Source organism: Acartia tonsa, chromosome 8, assembly GCF_053477335.1.
Source record: "Acartia tonsa isolate MP-2025a chromosome 8, ASM5347733v1, whole genome shotgun sequence".
NCBI lineage: Eukaryota > Metazoa > Arthropoda > Copepoda > Calanoida > Acartiidae > Acartia > Acartia tonsa.
Genome location: NC_137267.1, coordinates 22104958 through 22132930, shown reverse-complemented (window position 1 = coordinate 22132930; position 27973 = coordinate 22104958). Strand labels below are relative to the sequence as shown.

The window sequence follows — 27973 nt, the reverse complement described above, 5'->3', positions numbered from 1 at the left end:
GACCTAAAATGCCTGTTCCTACAGGACATTCGCACAACTCCTCAGATGAGGATAATTCCCCCCCCCCCGCATCTTCTACAGTGGTTCCTACCACAAATTTGTCTAGATCCTATTCGGCTCCAGTAAATACCTCAGCTCCCTCGTCGGTTGTAGCTCCAGGTCCTTCATCAGTTGCACAAACGATTATTCCCCAGGATCCTAAAGATCCATTGGGGTTAAATAACCTCCCTCCAGCCGGCTCATATTTGCCGGGGATAGGTTTTGTGCCACAAATTAATCAGCCGCCGAAAATGACAGCGCGACTTCAAGAGTCTGCAGCTCCAGCGCGACCATCAGTGTCTGCAGCTCCTCACATTGAATCTGAGAAAGTTAAGATGCCTGTCAGACATGCTTCAGTGTCTTCAGGTAAAATTCATACTTAGTACTCATGATTTTGATTCAATGATTTAGAAATTGAAGTTCATATGAATTTTGTCTTCTTGGCAGTTTTTTACCCTTACAAAAATTTTTTCTTTTCTAAACTTTAAATTTTTTCCCCCCCCCTTTTTATTCTTTCTTTTTTTACAGCTATAAACCTTTTTCCGCTTTATTTTATTTAAATCTTTTTATTTTTTTTAGACGATTTTTCCCCTAAACGCAAGAAGTCAAAAAAGAAGAAACGCTACTCTAGTAGTTCCTCTTCTTCCAGTTCTTTCTCTTCATCTTCGAGTTCTACGGAATCAGATGAACCTAAAAGGAAAAGAAAAGGTACTTTTTTTAAATACCTAGACAAAATCCTTTCTTTCTCACATTTATGAACTTTTTAAAATTTTTTATGAGATTTATCACAGAAATTTATTTTTTGTTCAATTATTTGAAATATAAATTTCTTGTTTCAATGAACACCGACTGAATATTTGACGTTATTCTTCGGATTATCATGTCTTCATATATTCTTTCTTTAGGAAAGAAGAAGAAAAAGAAGAAGAGCAAGAAGCACTCTTCCGATTCTGACAGTAGCAGCCAACTAGTAGGCGGCCGGAAAGCTAGACGTCGCCTCCGGCGAGCAGCTGAAATACTGTCAGACCCACCTGCTTGGATAGGTATGACGTCAGCAGACATACATGCCGAGCGGGAACGCCTCTTCGAACATCTCAACGTAAGAAAAACATTTTTTAAAAAAAAAAAAATTCTTTTGATCAAGCATATATTTTTTAATATATGTAGGGGTTATTTAGTCCATTTAAACAAAAAAAGGGCAGTTATTTTGGGTTAAGGGCATTTTCTTTTTCTAAATTCCTTATAAAATTTTTCTCTTTTCAACATTTTTGAATATTTTTGTTATTCAGAATATTAATTTTTTGTTATTTCTTTATCCATGTTTATCTTTTTTCCAATTTAAAATTCTTTTCTTGGAAATCTCACAATAGTTTTTTCTATTAAGTCTTTGGATGAAAAGAATGACGTCTCTCTCACATTTTTAAAATGCGTCTTAAGAGACACCTGCCGTTCGAAGAATTATGTTGAGGATGCTGCGAAGCGTCTTGTGGCGTTGAAGGCCCCCAAGAATTTGTTATATGACCTACAGCAGTCGTTGCAAGCCTGCTATCAGGCAATAAAGGCAAGAAATTCATAAATTTTTTCTTCTTTTTCGTCTTATAATAATTAAACCTATGCCATTTTTTAATTTTCTTATTTTACGTGCAAAATTCGATCAATAGAAACCGTTTCTTGTCTATGAAACCTATTTAGTTTTTTCAAATTTGTTTTTTAAAAAAAAGACGTGCAAATATTTGATTAACACCAGTTTTATTAGCTTCTGCACCACAGAAAGGATTTTTATAATATATTATGTGACATTTACATTATTTTTCATTTCATTTCAGTTCATTATTTGTCATGTAAAAGGAAAGAATAATTCCTACGACACCTTTCTTTTCATAGAGCTAGATATCAACATATTTTTATTACAAAATTATCAAGATTTTCATTTTATCTAGATAGCTGAAAGCTCCATCGGGTACATCGAACTGGCTTTTTCGAAAAACATCGGCCACGCCAACCGGGTGGCTCTAGCAGGTAACAGGCGCTACCTCACCACCCAGCAGCAGCGTATCTCAGATTCCTTACCTGACTTTCGAGGAGACTATAGCAGAGGAGCACGTGGCGGCTTCTCTAACGGTCGGTTTAACTCAAATGGAGGCTCAAACCCTAGGGGCAGAGGATCCCGAGGACGAGGTCGAGGATCTCTTCGCTGTCACGGATGTAACGGCGAAGGACATAAAGTCGACGACTGTCCTTCCGCCAACCCTAAATAATAATTCTACCCCTCTTTACGCTATTCAAGATTTAAACCTACCGATACCTACCTCAGATATTCCAACTTTTCATATCGCTTCTCTAAAAAATTTTTGTTTTACAGAAGATTATGAACATTATAAACGTTTATATGACATCCAGTCGGATTTTTTATCTAGTTATTCTCCTGCTTATTCTATTCATTCACTTACAGCAATTAATTTCTATAAAAATATTCTTAATGCACCATCTTTTGTTTTGCAAACCCTTACTTTTGGATATCAACCAGGTAGATTATTGAGAATAATTCTTTCCACATTTACTTATATATTATTTTTTGTTCAACAAAACTTTTTCTTTTACAATTATTCTCCATAATCTATCTTTTTTAAGTTTTTACATCTCCTGTGTCACCGTATTTCGAGAAGAACAACAATAGCGCTGTCCGCAATCCAGAATTTGTTCGTCAAGAAATTCAATCTTTGCTAGACAAAGGTATTATTGCTCAAATTGATCATCAGCCTTATTGTTGTTCACCTCTTACGGTAGCTAGTAGAACATGTAGTTTAACTAACACAACTAAACTCAGGAAAATTTTTCGACACATAAATATTATTTCAAATTTTTCCTCAATTCTTTTTTTTGATTCCCCTCTTTTTTCTATCCCTTTTATATAATATTCTTTCTTTTGCAATTTTTTTCACTAACCCTCGAAATATTTTTTTTTTTTTTTTTTTGTTTTCATTTTTCAAAATTTTTCATATTTACCCCCCCTTTCAAATTTTTCGAAATATTTCCTGCTTTTAGATTGTGCATCGACTTATCCCGCCACATTAATCTACTTCTCCAGCCTGAGAACGTCTCTTTAAATGACATTAAGACAGTGCTGCCTCGCATTTCTCAGGATGTATTTTTTACATCTTGGGATTTGCGGGGTATGTACCATCAAGTACATCTAGATCCTGCCATTACTGAACTTTTTGGTTTTTGTTATAAAAATGCTGATAATTCCTACTCTTTTTACAAATATTTAAGGCTTCCCTTCGGGGTTGCCTCAGCCGTGTTTTTAGTTGATGCTTTGATACGTCCAGTTAAACATTTTTGTCACCGTCACAATATAGACGTGAGTGTCTATATTGATGACGGCCTGACTGTCGAATTAAATTATTTTAAATGTCTTCTTAGTACACACTTTGTCCTATCAGTTTTACTATGTGCAGGTTGGCATTTTCAACTTTCTAAATGTCAACTAGAACCTGTTCGTCGCATACAATATTTAGGTTTTATTCTTGATAGTAGTAAAATGATAATTTCTTTGCCCACAGTAAAAATTCAGAAAGTTTTATTTCTTCTTGATAAAATTTTACTTGCCTTTGATTCTAATGACCCTGTAGATGTTACAATGTTAGCCTCTTTTTTAGGCAAACTATGTCATGCATATTTTAGTCATGGAGATTTTATTCGTGTTGTAGCTAGAAACTCTAATCATGCTCTTGGTGTTTACACCTCACAGTATGGCTGGAAAGGAGCTTTGTTTGTCAATACAGATATGTTTCAAGAATTGTCCCTCTGTAAAGAACATTTTGTTTCTTTAAACGGACAACCCATTCGTACAGAATCTAAAACAATAGAAGTTTTTTCCCCCCATCAAACATCTTTTTTAATTGACAACATTGATCCTAATGACTTAAACAAACATTGTAATATTTTTGTGTCAGACGCTTCTGACCACTCAGCCTTTTCATTCAAAGCTGGAGACTGTAAGATTATTTCTGATTATTTATTTACTCCACAAGAGGCTGAATTATCTTCAGGCCATAGAGAACTTTTAAGTATTATTAAAGCTTTTGAACATTATAGCAATTATTTTGCCTCCCTCAAAGGACAGTTGGTTATTTGGATAACGGATAGTATGTGTCTTTACTCTTTTTTGCGTATTGGAAGCCGTAATTTAGTTATTCAGAAATTATTAATTCAATTAAAAATTCTAGAGTTCCAATACGCAATCCGTATTTTACCTAAATGGATGCCCCGAGACAGCTCACTCATCACTTTAGCAGATTTAGGCTCTAAGCTTTTTAAATCCTCTAATGAATTTGGGATTAGTTCTAACGATTTTCAATTTCTTCAAAATTATTTTTCTATCAAATTTTCAATTGACTGTTTCGCAACATCTAAAAATTATAAAGTAGAGAAATTCATTTCCCCTTTTCCACAACTAAATTGTTTTGATATTGATTTTTTCACAGTTTCTCTGACTAGTTCAGAATGTTACTACATCCACCCCCCAATTTCTCTCCTTTCTCGTGTTTTTAATAAATTAAAATTGTATGAGGATATAACAGCAGTGGTAGTTTTGCCCTTATGGCCGACATACCCTTTTTGGAATTGTATTGTTAAAGGATCTTCTTTTAATTCTTTTGTCAAAAATTTTCTTCTCTGGGATCCTTATTACATTGCTTCTACACCTAATAATTTTTTCAACGGTCATAAGACGTTTAAAACTCTAGCCTTATTGATTCATACCGGTAAAGACTATGCAATTCCTTTACCGAAATTTTAATCAATATGTTTTTTAATGAATTGTACAAAATTTTTTTCAGCATTTTACAATGAGAACGGCTTTCAAACATTCAGCTGTAAATTATCATAAGTTTAATGCTCCGTTACAAACTTTCAAAGACAATAGGCCTCTAGAAAAGAGAGGCCCTCTTTATTTTCCTTCAGTTTTAGAGAAATACAACCTTACAGAAAAAAGGAAACGTCATATAAAATTGACAGCGTCTTCAAGAACTAAGTCCACGCAACTACTCCACAACCGTACTTTACGCCGTTTTGAAATTTTCTGCGAAAACAGAAATAAAACTCTGTTAAATTTTTCAAAAAAGGATTTAGCCGCCTACATAGAATACTTAGAGGACTCCGCAGCTAAAAAATCCGCCGTAGTCGGTTTGGCAGGCGCGATAGATTTTCTTGCCAGTGCATTAGATATGAAATCCCCCTGGACCCCCCAAATAGAAAGAATGTATCAGGGTATTACGAGAAGAGCCTCTGCAGAACAGCCTTTAACCAAGAAAGCGCCTAAACTGCCCATAAAATACCTGACCTTGGCCATTGATAAGCACGTGACACCTTTTCTAAAGAATCCAGATCAGGTAATCCGTTTTCATATGAATCATAAATCTTTTTTTTTTTCGAATAAATTTTTGATTAATACTTACTACTTAGCTATTTAAAGTTTTTCGGACCAAACTACATTTAATATACGGAGTTTTTTACACTTCTTTCTTTTGTTTCGCATTCATATTGATCCCTAATAGAAATCTTAATTCTTAAAATTCAAATTTAGTTTTTCGGACCAAACTATTTTAAGATATGGAGTTTCTACACTTTCTTATTTTTCCATTTCACATTAATATTGTTTTCTAATAGAAACCTTGTTTTCTTAAGATTCCAATTGTGACCCTCCGAGCAATCGTGGCTCAGCACCTTCAGTACAGCTTGTGCGCGCGCATATCTGACCTGTTGAGATTGAGAGCTTGTGATCTAGCGGTTACCACACTAGGAGACACGCCAGCAATGAGCATAACCTCCAGATCTTCTAAAACTGACCCTAGGTACTTATTTTGACAAGAAAAATCTTTTTTAAATTCTTCTTTTTCCCAAAAATTTTTTTAAAAAAATATTTTTTTTTTTTTTCAAGATTTTTCAAATATCATACAACATTCTTTTCTACCTATTTCTTACTTTCTATTAAGTTGGGCATTACAGTATAGTTGCAAAATAATTTCTAATTATCTTAAAACAAATTCCTTTCAAAGTTTTTTAATTTCTTAGTTCGAAATTTTTTAAAAAACTTATAATTACAAACGATTTCTTAGCTATTACCTACTTTCCTCTACCTTAAAAAATTGTTAAAGAAAATTCCAGAAAAATCTTTTTTTCAAAATTCCAAATTTTTATAAATTCTTCAACTCTGTATTTCATCTAGAACATCATTGTTTTTTACACAAAAACATAAACATTATTTTTCTAGATTCGAGGGCTCCACCAGTTACGTGATCTTCAACGGATCGGAGTATTGTCTTTATTCACTGCTGGTCCTGTATTACAATAGGCTCCGGTTATATTCATCAGATACATCCTGTTTGGATACTAGCTATCTGCTGCCACGTACAGGGAATGGTACCACTTCGAAATCTTCTAGGCGAGTTTTTTAAGCATAATAACTTCACACATTTCTTTGTTCCTTTTTTTTTAAGTTTTCACAAAATTTTATTGGTAATTATATTTTTTTAGAATCCTAGTCGCAGATGGACGTTACGCCATTTCAGCTTCCACCTTAATGAAGGATGTAAACTTAATTTATAGTAACTTAGGACTTAAGCATAAAATTACATCTAAATCTGCTAAAAGCTTAGGAGTGTCATCTGCCTTTAGATTAGGTATGAGCGATGATCATATCCGAGTCTTAGGCAGATGGCGCTCCATAGCTACAGCTCAACATTATCGAGCTATTGATGACACAACGCTCATTGAAATTTTTTCCAAGATTATGCTAAAATCCTCGAGCACAGCAGTCCCCAGGTCTTTAGCAGCCCTTACAGACCAAGCCTCCAATTCCATCGCTTCACGGACGACTCCTTCTTGGTCCTCAGCCCATTCGGCACCCCTGAACCGTGCCCTTATCTTCCAGATTTTGTTAGCTTCGGGCTATCTAGACCCCCAAGGATGCCCTCTCAACAACGAGGGTTATCCCCTCCCTCAAGACGTTCCGGAGGTTAGAGCCAACGGCGAGGAACTCCTAGCCATTGAGTCCTCTCAAACTTTCATAGTAACTCTGCCGAACTAAGTTATTATACACTTTGTATTATTTTTTATATTTATGCTTTTTCATTTTAAAATGCTTAAATAAACAAAATTTTTTAAAATTGCATATTAGTTCTTTTCTCAGTATTTTTTCAGATTACTTACAATGTTTCTTTTTAAGAAAAAAGAATTTTTTAATAACTACCTACCATAAAATTTATTAATCTTTCGATTTCGAACTGGTTTTATTTATCCGATTATTCTCGCGAATTTCTTCGTTTTCATTTCGATTGGTTCCTAAATACTTATCGAATTCTTCGAATTTTCCCAATATTTAAACTCTTTTAGCTTATTTTCGACGGATTCTTTAGTGATTTATGGAATATCGATCGATAAAAAATATTAATTGTAGCATAAGGAAACGAAATAAGACGTTTTTAATGGAATAACATGAAGTTACAAAATATTAAGAAACATGACCTTAAAAATTGCTCATGTTCGTAAATCCCCACCCCTCATTTATTCCTATAATCCTTTAATTTGATTGACAGGTTAAACTCATAATTTATCCATAATTTGTAATTAAATGCTTTAATAAAAAAAATTCAAACTTCAATAACTTTTTTGTCGTTAGAGATTTTTTTGTCAAATAAAAAGGAGTTTTTTTCTTTTTACTATAACCAACGTTATTAAAGAAGATTCTTTTACTGCAAATGCATCACAATCAAGAAATGTGAAAAAATGACAAATTGCAGTTTCTTAAAAATGCTTTTGTGAGGAGCTAAAAAGCATTTCACCTTTAAAACTCATTAAGGTACTTTTCTTATACCTTTTTCTAAATTAATATTGAAATTCTACGATTTTTTTATACACAATAGAAGAGTTATTTTAATTTTTCTTGCATAACATTTTTCACATAAAGCATTTTTGGAAACTATGTACCTATCATAGAGGCCGTATTTTTAGAGATAATGAAAAACACCTGTTATAAATTTGATGTACATTTTTACAGAGAATAAGGACATATAATCGTTTTTTCTGTATTCCTTCTGGTTGTGTCAGAAAAACGGAAAACGCAGTTTTTTCTGAAACACCGTGTACATGATTTTTCAGTATGGCTTATAAACCGGTTCTAATACACTGGATATTAAACATCTTCAAAGCCAAAGGTTTACTGGAAAATATACCTTAGTATATATAACAAGCAAAATAAATCTAAAATAATATTTGGGGGGCAGATACAAAAGAAAAGGAAAAACATATATTGTAAAAACTGTTCACTACAATTGTTGCTTTAAAAGAAAAGAAATTTGAAGAGAAATGTATAAAAAAAGATGAAAATCTGGAAGTTGCCGTATTTATCACAAGCATGAGTGGTAGATTTTTTCCTACTTTCTTGCGAGCGCGGGAAAGGGGTGTGTTAACTGTTTAATTGTGGAGCATAGCCACTATAAGAACTGATTTTTATATGCATTCGTACATCTTGGCTCAATGTATTTAGGAAATACGTGGATATTATGACAAAGAAAAAATTGTTATCAATTGTACATTCTATATCCGCGGAAAGCTGTTTATAATACAATGCGAGAAATAACTATTCTCAATCCGATTAATATCTGATGGATTAGAACCGGTTCTCATCCATACGAAAAAACTACCAGGTCTTGCATCGTATTATATCCAGTTTTCTACGAAGTATTTTTAGCCCGAGCCTTCAGCAACTTGGAGCTAAAATCTGGTTTTAGCTCCAAATTGAACATTTTATATCCGCGGGAAGCTGTTTATAATACGAGATGCGAGAAATAACTATTAAATCTAATACCTATATAACTTAATTCATTTTAACAGTATTATTAAAATTCTTTATTAAAATATAATTCATAAATATATAAATAGGTTAAATAAATATTAATTGTATATAATATCACATTAATGAGATAAATTTTACATATTTCATATTATCACATATGATCTAGGATAAATAAAACTAGCAGTTTAAGCTTCTCCTTTGCCCCTAAACAATAAGAAATTTAAATTAAAAACAAGGATGACATCGTTCATATGTAGAAGAAAAAATATCAAGAAATCTCCCCATAACCACATGGAAATATAATTTTGTGTCTGTTATCCACAAAAATAATAGTTGTGAAAATGTATTTTTTAAACTTTAATCTTACACCAGAATTAAATGTTCTCTAGTAAAGTACAAGGATCAAGCGGGCTAAAAAACGATCTTTCCCTTCCCTTTTACTGGATAACAAACTGACCAATATTGACGGCAATTTTTCCGCTGTTGAAATATCAACGGATATTCTATATTCATTGTAGTAAAAGCCTAAAGATTGGACGGATTCAGATATCCAGGCGATTTATAATGCCAAATATCAAGTATTCCAGGTTTGTCTTTAATCTTTATCTTTAAATTCGAGATGGAACAAAGCTTTGAAAACGGTCATTTTGCAGATTTTAAAAATTTTGTACCATCTCAATTTTAAAGATTTTCACAAAATTTCAATTCTAGTGTCTGGCATTATAAATCAGCGGGATATCCGTATCCGTCCAATCCGGTCCAATATTTAAGTATACAATTTGACAATTTTGACCTTGGAATATTACTTGCTACACCTTTCATTGACGGCCCCCATGTTTTTTGGTAAATTTGAGGTTTATATCGACACACTAGAATTGAAATTTTGTAAAAATCTTTAAAATTGAGATGGTACAAGAGCTTTAAAAAAACCGGGCTTTTTGCAGACTATAAAAAAATTTGCATGATTGTACCATCACAATTTTTGCATTACAGAAAAAATATTTTGCGTGTGTCATTTTTTTGCGTAAATTAACCATATTTTGACTGGGGGCCAAAATTTTAACAAAATTTTTCTAAAACGGGACGGGGTAATACAGGGTGTCCCTGGGCAACTTTTTAAAAAAAATGCTTATTACTCCCTTAATTTTTGAGCTGTCTTTGTAAAATAAAAAGTATTTGGTAGCCTACTACTGACCATTTAATGATATCGTGATGCAAATTGCAAAATCCGCAAAGTTAACAGAAAAAATCTACAAGGTATTACATAACAGGCTGATTTTAGTGAATACAAGACTAATCCACTAGAAAAATATGCCTTAGTTAACTTTTAAAGCAGCTGGTGGTCAAACGGTGGATCACAAAGACTTACTCCAGACATTACGAGAACTGGCATTATAGTCTAATTTAAAAATCTGGTATATTTCAGTTTCTTGTGTGCATTTGAAGCGAGCTCTCATGAAGAATTAACAAAGAAGATCAATATTATGCCTATTTTTACTTATTGTTCACTTATATTACACTTCAGATTCTTAAATATTGGGAATTTCTGTTATGCCATGTCAAGCCTGTTTTATTTTTGTGCTTATAAAGTCTGAGCAACCAGCCGTTTGGACCCTTGCTAAGTTCACAAAGCAAATATTTTCTTGTGGGTTAGTCTAACTTCAATAAAATGAACCTCTTATGTAAAACCTCGTAGATTTTTTCCTGTTTATTTTGTGGATTTTTCATCATTAACCCATAAAATGGTCAGTAGTAGGCTGCCAAATACTTTTTATTTTACTAAGATAGCTCAAATATTAAGGGAGTAATAAGCGTTTCAAAAAAATTCAGTTTCCGACGGACACCCTGTAGTAGCCTTCAATGTCTTTAATTATGATGTGGTTTGGGCCGAGATTCGAACCCATCACCTTCCCAACGACGTACAGATGCCTTCCTTCTATATGATATTAATCATCATACCTTGCTAAGTGCGGCCAATAACTGACCTGAAAGTTGGATCATCCGGGTAATCAATTAGACCTGGATCTACATCGTAATCCTCGGTTCCAGGATAAACACCCTACAAAAAATAAAATTACCTATTAAACAAGGACGACACCATCCATAAAAAAAAAATTAGAGCACATATTTTGTGGCATAAAAAATATATACTTAGAAAGGAAATAAAGAAAGAAATATTTATACATAAAATAAGTAAAATAATTTTACGTTCATCATATTCAGCTTCTAACACAGAGGCGGTCGAAGGGACAGATACAGATATTTAATATTGGAGAGTAAATTCGCAATTAAAAAATGTAAGTTTGAGGATTTAATTGACCAGATTTTATTAAATGGCTCAACAAGTGGCATGCTCTTGGGTTCAAGGGTATGTATTTCTTTAGGAAAATTTTGCAGTTGCGGGTAGGAAAAATCACCCCAAGACTATATTTCTAAATAATTTCAATCATGTTTTACCTCATTTTCATTTGTAGAATCAGCAGTAGGGGCTGGAACAGGAACTTCATTCTAAAATTAATTCAGATATCTACAAAACTGCTAGTTATCAGCGACTCGGCCCATTAAAGCCTATAGGGTCTCTTCAGGGAAGTTTTAATTTAAAGGGGTAGTTTCACGAAATGAATTTGAACCTAATTTAGTGAACCGCATATTTTATCCTGGTTAAATGGTTAAACTACATTTATATGGCATATATTTGAAAGAATTTCAATTTTCTACCACATAGTTTTTGAAATATTAAGACTTGGAAATAGTCTTTTTAAATTGCATACATCACAAAAGACAATTTTCAAGTCTTTATATCTTAAAAACTACGTGGTAGAAAATTGAATTTATAACAAATATATGCTATATAAATGTAGTTTAACCCATGAAATAAGAAAAAATATGCGGTTCACTAAATTAAGTTCAAATGCATTTCGTGAAACTACCCTTTTTTAAAAGAAATTGTAGTTTTCTCGGACCTAATTCTCTCGGAAGGGTGGAGAAACTCTCCCCCAATAGTATTAAACAAAATACGGGCCAATAAGAGTTATTTAGTAAAATTAAACTATCACCAGTTAGTATAGCAAGACCCTCCTTTCAATATAAGGATAAGGATAAACATAAATAAATTGAAAATGGCAAAAAAAATCTAATGTAAACCCATATGTTATTTTAAAGAAGTTTCGTGATTTTAGAAAAAGAACAAGTTATTTGAATTAACAATTATTTGAATAAATCTTATCAACTATTTGATGATAGAAGACCTAGAAAATGATAAACTTTGATGACTATATCCATAATAACCAAGCTCTGAAACAACTCTTATTAAGCAGAAAATTCTTTTATAAAAATTGCATAATTGTTATTTCTCGCAGAAAGCTGGATATAATACGAAACTAGACATAGTTTTTTCGTATGAATGAGAACCGGTTGTTATCCATCGGATTCGAATGAATACGAGAAATAAATTATTGTTTAAGGGCATGGTAACATGTTTAGACCTTGGTCTTAAAGATATTTTGCTTATAAAATTGTGCCTTGTTGTTCTAGGAATCACTATTCCAAAAATCAATTGAATAAGATCATTCATTACATCATAAAAAAAAATTAGAAATCAGCATATTTAAAATTGACGTACAGACTTTCTGATAGAAATATAGAGTCGCTACGCATTATAAACCATAACGAAATATAAAAGGAATCAAGCAAAGTTTTTAAACGATAGAACAACTAACAAATATATCAAGTTTACCTTCTTAGCTCTCTTAGCTTTACTTTGCTTTTGTTGTGGTAGGTCTTTGGTCAAAGGGTTCTCAATCTAAGAAAATTCAGTAATAAAAGGTTTCTTCAAGGAAAAAAAACAAGAAAAAAATTATAAGAAGCGACGCAACTAAAATCATAGATGGAGAAACTTTGCTACTTAAAAGTATTCAACCTTTGTTTTTGGTTTCTTTTGATCAGTTTTTGGTTTTTCTGTGGTGCCTGTTTGTAATACAGGAGTCTTAATTTAAAAATCATTAAAGCATTGTAATTTTAAGCCTATTTGTTATTAACACATAATACCATGAAATAACAATTGGGGAGATTATTTTAAGACTACAAGCTTGTCTAAGTTAAATCTTTTTTTTTTTGGGGGGGGGGGGTGGTAAAAAAAGATGGGAGTAAAAATGGTAAAACCCTGCCCCTCAACAAATTTAATACGGGGGGTAAAGTTAACATTTTGGGGGTGAACTGTATTTACCCGATTCCTTAAAACGGAAATATCCCCCTCAAAACATTTAAGGATGCTTAAGGCGTCCCCAACTTGAGTTAGAATTTTTATGAGTGGGGGGATAAATCTAATCTAAAAATATTCGTTTAAGGAGAGTATAACCATCCCTCTTCCCAACATAGGCTTTATAGGCTTTATATGCTTTATATATTCGTAGTTACTGTGATTTAAATTTACACATACCAAACTTATTGAGTATTCATAATAATCATGAGCTATGTGTGTAATAACAGATTAAAGGATAAAAAAGATACCTTTGTTTTAGCAGCTTTCTTAGCGGCTGGAGGAGCAGCTTTAGCAGCAGGAGCCTGTGTGACCACAGGTTTCTCTACCTTGGCAGTTTTCATTGGCACAGGTGTGGGTGCAGCTGGTGGACTGTTTGGCTTACCTTTCACCTGTATAAAACACAATATCTTAAAATTTTAGACAGAGACCAATTTCGTTAGGCCAACATATGGATCGAAAGGACAATCTTTCTTTGAATTAATTAAGAAGGTCGACCCTCCATTTCATAAATCTATTTTGTAAGGGGTGAAAAAATTGTGATTCATTTTGGGAAGGTTGAGGTACCTACTCCCAAAATTAATTAACCGCAAGCTATAAGAAGCTTCACTATAAAGAAGAGCCATTTCGGTAGTCAAACGATTTGCGAGATCTTATGACACAAGAAAAATATACTAACTCTTTTATATTAGGATAACCCTTTCTATAATAAAACAATTTTCACCTTTTCCATAAGTTTTTTCTTCTTCTCCTTGAGCTTGGTGAGCTCGTTGTCGATGTCCTTCTCCTCGTTCAACTGGGCAGTCAGCAGGTCATCCTATATCATAGTTATTAAGATGGATAGGTAACAAACCAAAGATGACACTATCTACAAGTTGCTAAACACAAAAATCATGGAATAAACAAACAGACAAAGTGAGTTATAGAGCAGAGGTTCATTTGTCATACCAAAAGAAAAGAGACAATATGAAAAAAATGTTTAAAAATCACGAAAACGTTTAAGTAATTTTAAGCGTGACCGACAGATCAACGGACAAAACAATGCAAAGAATATATGTGAATATTTTGATGCGCGTATGTTATGGAAATCTTTACTGAACATTTAAGTTGTCAATCTTCAATAGCAGCCAGGAAAATGATATTTCTTCTGTAGAATTGCGGACAGGCTTACAAACCGACAATGATTATTAAAGAGTACCATAGCAACTAAAGCCACAGTAAATTATAGCGCGAGGTTTTATTGTCTGTAGCTTAAGATTTCGATTACTACTGAACAGATTGCGTTCAGTTTCCTGAAGAGTTTTAGACAATTTTTGTCTTACATCTAAGTTTGGTTTTAGGCTATTTTCCTACTTTTCTTACTCCTTCTAACACATTGCTTCTAGATGCTATGAGCGCAGCCTCTAGTGTTGTGCAATAGAAAATATAAAATATAAAAATTATAATTCTAACCTGAAGTAATATGTTGAGTTCATCAATCTTACGAGACAGTTCAGCCACGCTTGGACCACCCTCTGATGCAACCTGAACAAAAAATACAAATAGTAAGAACGCAATGGATATAGAATATACGTGGATATATTGACAGGGGGAAATATTGTCGTCAGTTTAGGTTGCTAACATGAACCTCATTTATTGGTTCGTTCGTTCTTCCAGTAGGGTGTAGGAAATCGTTATTTTAGTCAGCTGCGAGTTTAACTATATTAGAGTAGATTATATATGGTGTAACATTAAAGTAATAATATATCGATAAGAATACATGGATATGTGGGGATATATCATTCTTGGCACTAAAAATCTTTAAATGTTAGGGTAAATTAGGGTTTGTTCTCTTTATGCATAATAGAAGGAAAATGTAAAGCCAATTCACTCGAAGCGATAGAAAAAAATGTCCAAGACTAAAGGCCAAGATGTAACTTTTAGTAAAAACAAGAATATCATTAAATGAGCCCTTTTAGAGAAAAAGTAAAAATGTTCTTGTGATTTTTATGACGAATTATTCACTGTAAAAGATAGAGGGAGGATAAAGAATTATAGCACATTTGATAAAAATCGGCCCACCCTAACATTACAAACACACAAAAACTTGTAGAGAAGCTCTGATAAGTGATATTAGAAATTATATTACCGGGGCTTTCTGAACAACCGGCTCTTCAACGGTTGTTCTCATAACCTAAAATTCATTTACAAAATTCAGAAAAACAGATTTACAATAAAAATACTAAGAGCTTTCAAGGGCTTCAGTATCTATAAACATAAACAAGGGAAACAACATACATAAGTAACGCAGCACATTTTTTTTAAATGTCAAAAATTAAGTCTTGAGAGAAATGGTCTTAAATTATTTTCCTATATAAACAGCTGCTGCACCTGACCTCATCGGACGCTGTTTTATGTACAGATCAACCTAAACCCACATTGTGTTAAAGTATCTAAAACTTTGGGGACCATTATAATTTCCAGTCCATTGTCCCTTCTCTCCCAGCACACAATATTTACCCTGGGTTGAACTTCATTGTCAACTCTTCTGACAATGGTTGGCTCTTTATTTGCAGCTGCAGTTGCCCCAGCCGCTTCCACAGTCTCTTTTTTGGCAGCATTCACGTCTCTTCCATATTTCTAAACAATACACGGTTGGACCCTCAGATGTCAAAACTTTATTTTAGTGTTTGGCCAAAATGACTTTGCAATTGTATCTGTAAGTACGTCTAATAACACCCTTTGCTATTTTTAAAATCCTAGAAAATTTTTTTTGCAAGAAAATTGCATAAATTCGCAACCTTTTTTAGAACCACTACATAACTCGAGTTTTAAAACTTTTTATATAAAATCCTTTTTACAAAAAATATCAATAATTACTTAAAATTAAACCTGAAAGAAAAAAAATCTCATTACACGTGTTAATTTGCATGTTTTAGGTCTTTTTTTGAGGAAAGTATAACTTCCACATTTTTGACAATAATTATATTTTTTTAACATTTCAAAGTAAAATATAATAAAACTTAAACGATTTTTCTTGAATTATCAGTTGAAAATTTCATCAAACATGCAATTTAAGTGATGAAAATTTAATAAAATCATTTTTTGAATGTTTAGAATTACCAATTTTCTACATTTAAAACAAAATGTTAACAAAATTTAAAAACATTTTAACATATAACTTCAAAAATCAATAACATTTTATAAAAAGATGTTTCAAAAAATAAATCATTAAAAGGTATTAAAATGCATTTCAAATTACTTAAAATTAAAACGAGAACATCTTTTTACAATGTATTCTGTGTAATAGAGTTTAAATGACATGATTAGTGAATGAAATATTTCCTAAACTCATTAAGCCTTTTTGTGACTATATTAAAAATAATTTATTTTGTTTTATAGTGTTTTTTTATTCAAATATTTGACAAAATTTTCCCTACGTCAATAAAATAAAGTCAGTTTTTTACTGTTTCCAGGTTTTTCTTTATAATTATAACAATTAAATATAATATAAATCTTCATTATCTTTTATTTGAATTATCATACACATTAAAATGTAAAGTATAAGCTAGAATAGCACTTTTTTTAACGAATATTTTAATGACATTATATCAAAATAATTCCTCTTAAATATCACACAACATATGATTGGGAAGTATAGCCATTTCTTGGAGGTATAATATTTACAAAAATACCATTAATTCTGTTTTTATCAGAAGTTAAAAAAATTGAACAATTCTAAAACAATGGTTGGCTGTCTAGATATTGAGTACACTAAGACTACGGCTCTGTTCTATTGAAATAACGTTGCAAAAAGAGGGGTTCTGAAAGTAATCTACCTAATTATTTTTAAAGAACCAACAAGTACTGTCAGTATCTTTTTTCTTGTAATCTAGCAGACAATCAAATCATAACACAATTTTCATGATAAAATATTCAGGTTTCTACTTCACATTTTAAAAAATATACTGATCAATAAAATGTTCAAAATTTTACTTTGTACTAATTGAAAAAATATGTTGTAATTCTTATTTTAAAGTTACATTTTTATCCCTGACAAAATCATAGACGACTTTTAAAGGCATCTTATCTAAACTTTTTGAAGAAAAACTTAAAAACGTTAATTAAGTATTAAAACTATTTTCTTCGATTTTTCTGAAGTTATTATCGCATTCTATGGGTTTTTTATTATCATTTACTTATATCGAAAGTGCCAAACATTGTACCCTAACTTATTCATTTAATAAAAAACCAAGCGTGAATAATAAACAACTTTGCACAAGGACTTCTAATACAGCTAGGAATAATTACGTCTACATTTCATGCATATAAAATTCTACTACCCTTATTTTAACTAAATTCTTTATTTTCATTATTCAATGTCATATATCAATTTTTATATGGTGACTCTTACGGCGATTGGGAATAATGTTACATGTATTGTAACTCTAAAATCAACTCTCATATTATATTGTAACAATTTGGTTCATTTAGATTAGAAAATTACATATTTTTCTCATTGTCTTCATCCGTGTTTTTTTAATACTGACCTTTTCATAAGCATACTGGATTGCAGCTCGTTTTCCACCAAGAACATTTCCAAATTCATCCTAGTATTTATAAAATTGTATCATCTTAAGAGTTCAAGGTGGTACATATCAATTAGCTCATACGGGCGAGGCTACTGTCCAGGACACTAATTTTAACTCTTTTCTGTCCAAATACACAGTGTATTAAGTTAAGTAACAGACACAAACAATCCTTGTCTGAAAGTCCAAACTATGTATGTATATCAATAATGTCACGCACCCGACATAGCAGCAGTAGGAACCATATATAAGTTAAGACGCGGTGTTGAGCCGAGATTCGAACCTATCACCTCCCCGACTACGATTTGACGCGCTACAGCTACGTGTTAAGCTTTTAAAAATTAAAAGTGCTAAGTATGATGATAACATTTTAATATATCAAAATCCAAGATTTTTCTAAATTTCAAAAAAGTGTATACGCATACATTTTTATGATGTTTGTTTGTCTTCTCATACATTAAGCCTCGCTTTTGTTAGTTGTTGTCATACTTGTGTGGTAATACGACAACCAGACGGACAGGCAGTTTACAGAATTGCTACGCTGTGACTTATCATAACAAACCCTCTGCACTAATCTTATTATATCACCATTCATCTCATGACCGATGTTGACCCCGCTATCCAGCGGTCAAACTGGCCTGCCTAAATGTGGGGAGGGGCTCAAACACGCAGCTATCACGCGCCCCTCACGCGATTATACAACCGGGAGGCGCTGCCTCCCCTTTTACCACAGCTGCCCCCACAGCCTGTCTACCGCCGGGAGCTAAGCCCTTGCGTCCCACACCCCCTTCAAACCTAACCATTGTTATAATCTGTTGTATATATATAGTAAACATTCATTGTAAATATTATTCAGTTAAATATATAATTTCTGTATGACTAAATCCTGCTAGTTTGTTTTGGTAGAATAATTCAAGGCTAAGGCTCGTTGGACTCGAACTCGCAACCCTGTGAGCTGAAACGTTCGGCTTACCACACTTGTTTACATTTTACGCAATTACAAAAAAATAACCAATAACAAAATATTGTTATGCATAACCAGAAAAAAAATCATTTTCTTATGTTAGTATTATCAATATTCCGAAATTATAGACATTATTGGCGAGAGATACAAAAAAGGTACATACACAAATATAATATTTTTGTAGCAAAACTACTCTATAATTTAAAACGTTCATCGTCTCCTCAATCTGTACATAAGTTATAATCAAAGTAAATTGCTATTTTTTTATGTGCTATAATCGTAGTTATTATGAAAGAGGAAAAATTGTTGTCAATTCAGGTTGCTAACATGGAACCCGTTTATTAGTCAGTTCATCCAGGAAGGGAAGGATGGAGTAAAGGAGGTGGATAAGGGGAATCGTTATTTTAGCCAGCTTTGAGTTTCACTTTATCAGAATACATGAAAATCTGGCGTAAGATCCAAGTAATAATATGTACATTGCTGTTGCAAATGTGTCCAAATTTCTAGATTAAACATACATTGTTTTATTCTCTTTATTCGAAGATTCAAACATAGGATTGTTGACATCCTTGTTTACTGCATAGATACAATTTTCTTTCAGTTTAGCCAGAATTATGCAACAATATATCATATTATGTAAAGTAGTAGTCTTTTTTTTGTATTTGTCTGAAGTCTCTTATCCAGATCTTACTAATCATAGAGTTCTCACTTTTAGAGAAGCTAAACATAACCCCGGGATAGCTTTTAGGCTATTTTAACTTTGAATCGAAGTCCAGAAATGGTTAACTGCCCTCTTCCTAAATAAATATGCCCAGAGGCTAGTTTGAGACAAATTAAAACACAAAAGAGACCTAAGGGGTTAGTGCTTCCCCGCAAAACCTCTGAAACCCAAAATTTTAATGGAGGCAGGACAATCCCCGCCCCCCTAAAAAATATAGGGGGGGGGGGGGGTTAATGCAACCATCTCGTAATCAGTTGCTCAGCCGTTTTGCCATTTTTTTATATTTATATTGCAAATTAGTCACGAAACATATCTTCACATAATACTCTTTTTCACTCCAAAACGTTATCAAACTGTTCTAGACGGTGGCTGTAGGTACTAGAAGTTTTAAAAATGGTTATTGCTATCATTTAATATGAATTAAACCAAAAATATGTTTCAAAAAGTTGATTCCTACGTAATTGATGATGGATTTACCCTGAAAATAGGCAAAAAACGGCTAAACGGCTGAGCCGCTACTTTTGCAACTTTTTGTTCGATGTAGGGAAAATAGACCTACCAAGGATTACTCATGCAAAAGTTCAGATAGAAATTCGAATTCTAAGTGCCATTTGCTCACTGATTACGAGATGTTTGCATTAAAAAAAAACCCTTACCCACCCTACTAAGATTTGCTGCCCCCCCCCCCCCCTCTCCAACCCCTAAAATATTAATATTAAAAGCTTGGACGTCCCAGGCATTTGTTTTTCCTGCAAGCTGACAGACACAAACTTGTAATTATATATCTGCGCTTTATTTACCTTGATATCATAGTCAATAATTCTTCCCTCTTCTCTCAGGGTTTGAACTCTTTTCTGGAAACCAAACTCAATAGATCTAACAAATATTAAATTCTAAAAATTGTTTTTAAAAGTACAGAAACTGCGCTTGATAAAGGGAATAGTAGCTTCTCCAATATTCCGTAAAATTGTGAGCAAGCTTCCAATCAAATGAGCTAATTAAGTCTAATTGTTCTTAATGTTGACCAAACGCGAAGTATAATTAAATGCATATATAACAGCTTGACCTAATAAGTGCATTCGACTAGAAGCTTGCTCACAATTTTACAGAAAATTGCGGAAGCTACTATTCCCTTAATCAAGCGCAGTTCCTGTATTCTTAAAAGCTAAGTTTTTTATGTTCAGGGTCGGTCTATACTTCCGAAACGAAAAGCTCCTTATAAATCCACATATGAGAATTGCCAAGTGACAGGGGCGTCCTAGCTTTTTTTTTTTGGGGGGGGGTAAAAAAATTTTAAGGGGGGGGTTAATTCGTCATTGGGGGGGTAAAATGGCGCGCAAAGCGCGCCGCAAATTTTTTTTACCCCCCCCCAAAATTTTTACCCCGGGGGTAAAATTGGCTTGGGGGGGGGGGTAATTACCCCCCTTGAAATCTGTTGGCAGGGGTAAATTTAGTTAACCCCCCCCTAAAATTTACCCCCGATGTAAAATTTTTTGGGGGGGGGTAATTTAAATTGTATTAAATATATGGTATTAAAATTGTGCGCGAAGCGCGCAAAAATTTTTTTTAATTAGAGATATTTTATTTTGGGGGGGGTATTTACCCCCCAAAAATTGTTTGGTGGGGGTAAATACCCCCTCCTAAATGGTTGGGGGTGCCTACGGCACCCCCAGGGTAGGGGTAAATTTTAAATGAGGGGGGTAAAATGAAAAAAATTTTGGGGGTGCCTATGGCACCCCCAAAATCGTTTGGGGGGGGGGGGGTAATCGCCCCATTACCCCCCCCCCCTTGGACGTCTATGCCAAGTGATTTCAAATTTGGCATAATAATTTCTTAAACTTTTAGGTACGAAGAAAAAAGTGTAGTAAATCTCCCAAAACGTCAATTTAAAACTTTAGATGTGATGTAATTGTACTATATTCTGCTTATTAAGTTTTGCCACTTTTTCTGCAGTTTGATTTTAGAGCTTCACCTTTCTTATGATCTATTATGTTAAAAGACCAGGTTTCATGATTTTTCTATGTTTAATTTTTTTAGAGTGTCTCGATTTTGCTTTTTCAATCATTTTGAGTTACTCCTCTCCACCCAGGAAAAAAACAAGAAGGTTTTATCCCTAAGAGATGACAGATCTTTAGCTTCAGACAGACACATTTCGTTCTAATCCTTATGGTAAAGTAAAAGGACCTCTGTCTGCGTGTCTGTATGTATGTACCGAAGGATCTCGCTGTGCGCTGAACCGATATGGTTCTGATTTACCATTTAGCTAGGAAGGTTTATAACTATTTTGGGAGAGGGTACCACCACCCTCCCAAGATAGAGGTCTCTAGGGGTGTAGCTGCTAGTTTTGAATATATTGATATTCTAACCTGTATTTACCATTAGTAGCACCAGAGGTATACACATGAGCTCCAATATAAACAGAAAAAATAATACTGCTGAACATCACCACTCCAAGGCATGCTAAAACAGGGTATTCTTTTTCATTTCATAATATTTGTGATAAAAAGAAATCTTAGAAAATCATTTTACTTCAAAGATTTAACAATTTTTTATTTAAAAGGTCATGAAAGTTTAGTGATCAAAATGGTTTATCTTTGTATATTTATTACAAAAAGAAACAAACATTTTTATTTACATATTTTCTTTAATAAATAAAATAAAAATACCTATGACTAAAGTTTCAAAATTCAACTTTATCTTAACTTTATCATCGACAAAGCTTGGTCTACCTTAAAAAAAATAAAGATTAACATCTAACAAGGATAACAATCCATTATAGAAAATCTCGATAATTAAAACTAACTATCAACTAAGAAAAACTGAATATAGTTTAGTAATCATAGAGAAAAAAATAAAAGAGAGGAATCGAAGCAACTAGAAGACGAAAATAGGCAGTGGGCCTAGAGGCCTACTCAGCGCTGTTGCCGCGCTAAAATTTATTGCTATTCCACTACTTTTCAAATGGGAGGATTAAAAATTATTAAAAAAAATATTTTTTTACTTTTAACTATTTCCATATTTAGGGCAAGAATATTAGATTAGATATTTTCGTTTTAATGTTTTAATTAAAAATTACATAGAATTTTATTTTCATTTTAAAAAAATTTGTTCATGAAAGATGAATCCTTCTATTTCTAAAAAGGGGGAAATTTTTTTCATAATGAACTTTCAGCGGATTCTGACCGCCCACGGCTGTTTGCTAAATATCGCTTTTCTTTTTATTCACATTATCATTTATGATTGACTTACAAAAAGCCCTGGGCGGCTTTTGATTTTCGTCTGCTTCTAAATTTAGGGATGGGGAAGTAGTATTTTACCATGAAAAAGGGGTGAGTATTCATCCTCTTATCCTTTTTCCTTATGTTAGTAATCCATACAAAATTAGATATCAATGTCGCAAAGTTGTTTAAATACACAAAAAAAATCTGAAGGCCGTACTATCATTTTATTTTAACTACAAAATACAAATACTTCGCTGTGGCATAATCGTCCCAAGAATCTATAGTTCAGAAATTAATAGAAATAAAAAGACAAAGTAAAAAATCTTATAAAGAATAGCATAATAAAATTTATTACATAATCTTTAGACTGACTGGCCGACCCTAAATGTAGAAAATCATTTAAATTAACAACTAAATAAAAACTTACTTTTGAAGTGTCCTTTGAGTTCAAATAGAGGCGAGGCAAAAGATTCCCATAATGAATCAACTAAGTTACAGTAAATGTCGTCTTATTAATAGTAAAAATATAAAATAATTACAATCTAAAGTTTTCGTAAAACCAGCAAGTAGGGTTAGATTAAGATGGAAACAATTTTCATTTCAAAATCTCATAATATTGGAGCAAAACACTGCCCAAATGTAGCTCAGTTAAAAAAAAAGTTTTAGCGTCTCAAAGAAGTATAGAATGAGACAAATATTAAACCATTTTTTTTGAAAATGACTATAAGTAGGTATATTGTACTATAGACTTTCTATGGCTAAAGAGAACCTACGCCAATAATATTAATTTAATTACAAAGACGACATTTGAACCTGGCTTTGCTAGAGGAGTTTTGTAGGTTGTATTTGTATAATCAGATCTTATAGAATGGATACTACTCTCATTTCTAAATTAAAATAATTAACACAACACTGCATAACACGTAAGCATTAAGTAAAATATAGTGAAAATTCAAAACAAAATTACAAAGCATCAATTTGTGGGTAGTTTGTTAATATCAAACCTTGCTTATGGCACCCAAATAGGTTTCAAAATTATTTAATTTTATCTAAAACAGAACCTATTAAAGAAAACTAGGCATTCATTAAGAGAAATATTAAGAAAAAAACGTAGGACTTATTAAACATTTTGCCTATTAAAATATCTAAACTAAATATATTGCTAAAATATATGTAAAAGTAAATAGTTTCTAAAAGCACAGTTATGCAGAATCATACCTAAATGTAAAAAAAACTAGTTTTATAAAGCTTTGTACATTCTTTATATTGAACTTCTGGCGCAACCATAAAACATACCTGGAGCTTCCAATTGACCAGTCATCAAAGCCAGAATCTACGGTGGTTTCCAACTTTTCTTTCAACTTTGGACTGGTAGATTGGACAGTAGGTACTTTCAGTGTGTCCTATACAAATATATGTTTAATAATCATTACTGAAAACAAAGTTAGTTTGCTTTAAAACTTAATAGATCTGTTAATAATCAAAGAAAAAAGTTTGACAATCTTTGATTATTGACATTCTAACAAGAACGCCTATAAATTAATTGCTAAAGCAAAAAAATTAAAGCCTGAAAAATTTTAAAAAGTTAAGTTATAAATTTAACCTTAAAGTAAAAGAATAGAGAGAGCACGAGCTTTATGCAACTTTACGCTGTGCCAACTTTCAATTGTGTCTTTGAGTAGAAGCTAATATCGTCGGATATATAAACACAGCCAAGTCGTTACAAAATACAGAAAGCAATTTGCTAGAAGACTAGAACGGTCCCCCACCACTTGAGCCTGAGCCAGGTAGTTTTTTGGGTTATACATCTATACTTTTACATTTATTGTTTAAGAGTGATGTTTGTACCTGGTATGGAGTACTGTGTCTAACCAGACTAGAAGATCTGTGCCTAAAACAGATAGTAATAGATACAGGATATTATTGGATATATTGACTGGGGAAATTTACTTAGCTAATATGGATCTCATTTATTGGTCAGTTAGATGGATAGATGGAGGTATCGTTATTTTAGCCAGCTGCGAGAATCTCTTTTTCAGAGTACATGAAAATCTGGTGCAACATCCAAGAAATAATAATTCTATTTATTAAGTATAGTTATCCTACTTAAAGATTGATTAAAGGGCGAATATAGGTTGAATATGATATGGGCTCAAAAAACCGTGCCATTCCATAGATTATATGTAACTTAAAGATATTGACATATCTAATTGTATAAGTCTGTTTATAGCTTAAAACCTGTCAAACTCAAGATAATATTATGTAATCAGTGTGGTTCCCTAAGAACTCAAACACCCTAGCATCACACAAGGCTTCGTGGCAAGGTTGAATTAAAAAAACTTTCATTAAAGGATAGTCGTAATAACGTGGAAACCAATTAATCAGGGGTAAATATACCCATCTTCTACCTTCATACAAATTATATAAAGTAAAATATTTAAAAGTTTAAAAAAAACGTCAAATAATGAAAAAAGTAAAATAAAACAATCGATAAAATTTTCTTGGAGGAAGAATGATTTCAAATCCCTGTTTTTTTAAGGTTCGTGTGTGTGTGTGTTGAAAATGCGTACTTGAGGATATTTATATTTTCCAGAATTATTCAATGATCTTTGTACAGAAAATAAACTTTAAGACGTATTATTTACCCTAGTCAATACTATTGGCGCACTTTTACGCAAATTATTTTTACGCTTTTTAAAATTGAATTAAAGGGTATATAATCTAAAATAATAAACATTTAAATTATCATTTAAGATGCGTGCCATTGTAATAGTCAATCAAACTTAAGCAAAATAGTCAAAAAAAAAAGTCTTGTAAAGGGCTAAAATAAACGGTTTGTCGTCAATCTCATTTATCATATGTTCAATTGAAACAGCAAATTGCAAAATCTACTTAAGGATTTTTTTGAATTTTTAAATTTGGCATAGATATTCTAAAAGTATGAAATGGCACCTTTCATATAAGCTCATATCATATCGAACCTATATTCGCCCTTTTTAACTAAAAAATTATGTATTGAGGACAGGACAGCTTTCAAATTTGAAGAGAAATGACATTCAACTAAATTGCCTTACAATTAAACGTATTATATTTTTAAAATCTGGCGCTTTCCCTCAAAAATCCTAAATGGCATAGAAACCCCCTTAAAGACTTACCTCACCCCTTCTTCATTTTCCACAAAAACTTCCGGCAGAAAGTAAGGCTTTTTCTTCTTAATATGTTTCTGTCCTCCCGTTACAACGAAAGTCTGCTCCATTTTAAAACTGAAACAAAGATGCAATTTTAATAGCAAAGTTACTCTTTAATTCACCGAGTTTGTACATCTGTCATTCCTTAGAAATAAGAGGAAAATGTTAATTTACGGCTCCTATTTGATTTAGATAACATATAATATGTGAAAATACCACATTCGTCCATCAAACAACTATCTTGGTCAGTCAATCATCAAAGGTATATAAATAATAATTTATCAAATTTTTTAGATTTCCTAACATTCTTCTATTTTATAATATCGTTTTTCTTTTTCCACCCTTTCCTTATGACCACTGGACATTTGCTCTACAATTCACGTTATTTGTTTATACGCTGTCACAGATAAGCCGCCAATTTTTAATAACCAATGACCGCAGCATACTTAAATGATATACGGCTGAAAATCTATTTTTTGCTTAAATTCTGGGATAAAATACACAAATAGAAAATACTTATTATATTAATATTACATTTTACCAAAACTTTAAAAAGTCCCACTATAAAAAGAAAACATACTAATGGACTTCACTCATGAGACAAATATGCAACCCGCTCTAATGACTTTTGATTACTGGCACAAATGCTGTACAAGTGTACAGCAGCTCTGACGTAACTGACCATAGATTTGTTAGATATAGATCGACCTATTGCAGTTTGATGGAGGCAAAGATTATTTAAATTGTTAAAGAATTAAATTTTTTCCCTTCAATAATTTTTTTAAAATTGCTGTTACTTTTTCCGCAATTCTGTCTTTTAAAAAGAGTTAATTACGCGTTCTCTATAACATGCTCTTTTTATTTAGGGATCTAAAGGTACATCCCCAATGACTAAACATAAAATTACCCCTTCTGCAGATTATATTTAGTCGTTGAAACGTGTGGCCACTCAATTTAATGAACAACTAAGCAATAAAAATATAATCAAAGTCCCGAAAGTTGTGAAGCCATCGAATAAGAAAAATTCTTATAAAACTCTGGGGACGAGTATAATAAACAAACCAATGTCCCCTTCCTGCCTGCTCATTACTTCTGTTCAATGTTGTTTTGTTTCATCTAAACCAGTAGACTTTAAATCAATTTGAATAGCTGATTTAAGATTAATCATGAGGTTTAATTTTTCGCTTGCAGTTTTAATGCTTGTTCTTGTTTTGTTTTATTGAGTTGACCTCGCTGATATATTTAACTGAAAGAGTTCATACATAACCAACAGGCACAATTTAGCAAAAATCTAGTTGGCTAAATAAGATTTATGTTACATAAAAGGATTATTATTACTTGGATCTTACATCTATGTATGTATAATGTATTTTAATAAAGTGAAACTTCCATCCACCCCTTTACCACATATTAGGCAGGTTATAAGCTGTTTTAATCTTACACTAAATAAGATTGTCTGCTAGAAATACCTTTTAAAATTGGGCAGATAAAATCATAATGAAAGAGTGTTCAACTACATACAAACAAACAAAAATTAGTAGCTCATTATTTCTTACACATTACCTAAACACCTTGGCTTGAAAAATGTAAGTGACGGGTTAAAAAAAAGACATTTTTCATGTTATCTCGGGCCAGGGTAAACAAATTAATTTTGTCTCCTGTGAGCTCATACAACATTTAAGCAACAAGTCTCGGCTCATAGCAAACAGGGAGGTATGGGACATTAGGCTGTTTATTACACTAGTCCTCAAAGTCTTATAAAAAGGTTCTCTTATTCGTTGGTTTAACAATATTGGAGACTTTTATTTAATTTTATAGGTTGGTTCATTTAGATGAGTGTCAAAAAGTTTCAATCTCTTACTGTAATCTACAGAATGGGATATAAATTTATCGGCCATTGTCTTATCCCTTTAGATCCCTGCATAGCAAATCATATCTCTAAGCTTTAGCTGTTTGTCTGTCTGCCGGGGTTAAAAAATGATCCCCCAACACAAAATATATTTTGTTTAAAGATGTAAAACAATAAACAATAATCAAAATACTAAGAACTGATGTTATATTCTTGACAATATATTATTTGGATGCTATTCCTTAGAGTTCCTTGCTTTATTCCATACCCCTTCGGGAGGCCCTAACCCTAAGAGACCTATACCAGCA

General features: G+C 32.5%; 3 protein-coding genes across 6 annotated transcripts; 2 read left to right on the top strand and 1 right to left on the bottom strand.

Moving 5' to 3' along the window:
- The first annotated feature begins 5 nt into the window (after positions 1-5).
- Positions 6-3538, top strand: LOC145326261 (uncharacterized). Its single transcript, XM_080169467.1, has 4 exons — positions 6-405; positions 619-747; positions 945-1138; positions 1424-3538. Exons 1-4 carry the CDS (start codon positions 9-11, stop codon positions 1613-1615), a joined length of 912 nt encoding a protein of 303 aa, XP_080025593.1. The 5' UTR covers positions 6-8; the 3' UTR covers positions 1616-3538.
- A 710-nt stretch (positions 3539-4248) lies between these two features.
- Positions 4249-7541, top strand: LOC145326260 (uncharacterized). The gene is made up of 4 exons (XM_080169466.1): positions 4249-5432; positions 5728-5894; positions 6314-6484; positions 6855-7541. The coding sequence occupies exons 1-4, from the start codon at positions 4890-4892 to the stop codon at positions 7060-7062; spliced, it is 1089 nt and encodes a 362-aa protein (XP_080025592.1). The 5' UTR covers positions 4249-4889; the 3' UTR covers positions 7063-7541.
- A 1384-nt stretch (positions 7542-8925) lies between these two features.
- On the bottom strand, positions 8926-26427 carry LOC145326259 (uncharacterized). 4 transcript variants are annotated; one of them, XM_080169462.1, is made up of 19 exons: positions 25784-26427; positions 24477-24519; positions 23925-24031; positions 23442-23515; positions 23056-23115; positions 22074-22136; positions 21774-21867; positions 20208-20283; positions 17684-17743; positions 15654-15773; positions 15283-15327; positions 14607-14678; positions 13879-13971; positions 13406-13546; positions 12816-12881; positions 12633-12698; positions 11354-11404; positions 10856-10955; positions 8926-9100 (listed from the first exon to the last, which is right to left on the bottom strand). In XM_080169462.1, exons 1-18 carry the CDS (start codon positions 25882-25884, stop codon positions 10860-10862), a joined length of 1428 nt encoding a protein of 475 aa, XP_080025588.1. In that variant the 5' UTR covers positions 25885-26427; the 3' UTR covers positions 8926-9100; positions 10856-10859. The 4 variants fall into 4 exon arrangements, with proteins under 4 accessions (XP_080025588.1, XP_080025589.1, XP_080025590.1 ...); XM_080169463.1 differs by having other exon boundaries at positions 10882-10955; XM_080169464.1 differs by lacking the exon at positions 12816-12881.
- Positions 26428-27973: the final 1546 nt, after the last annotated feature.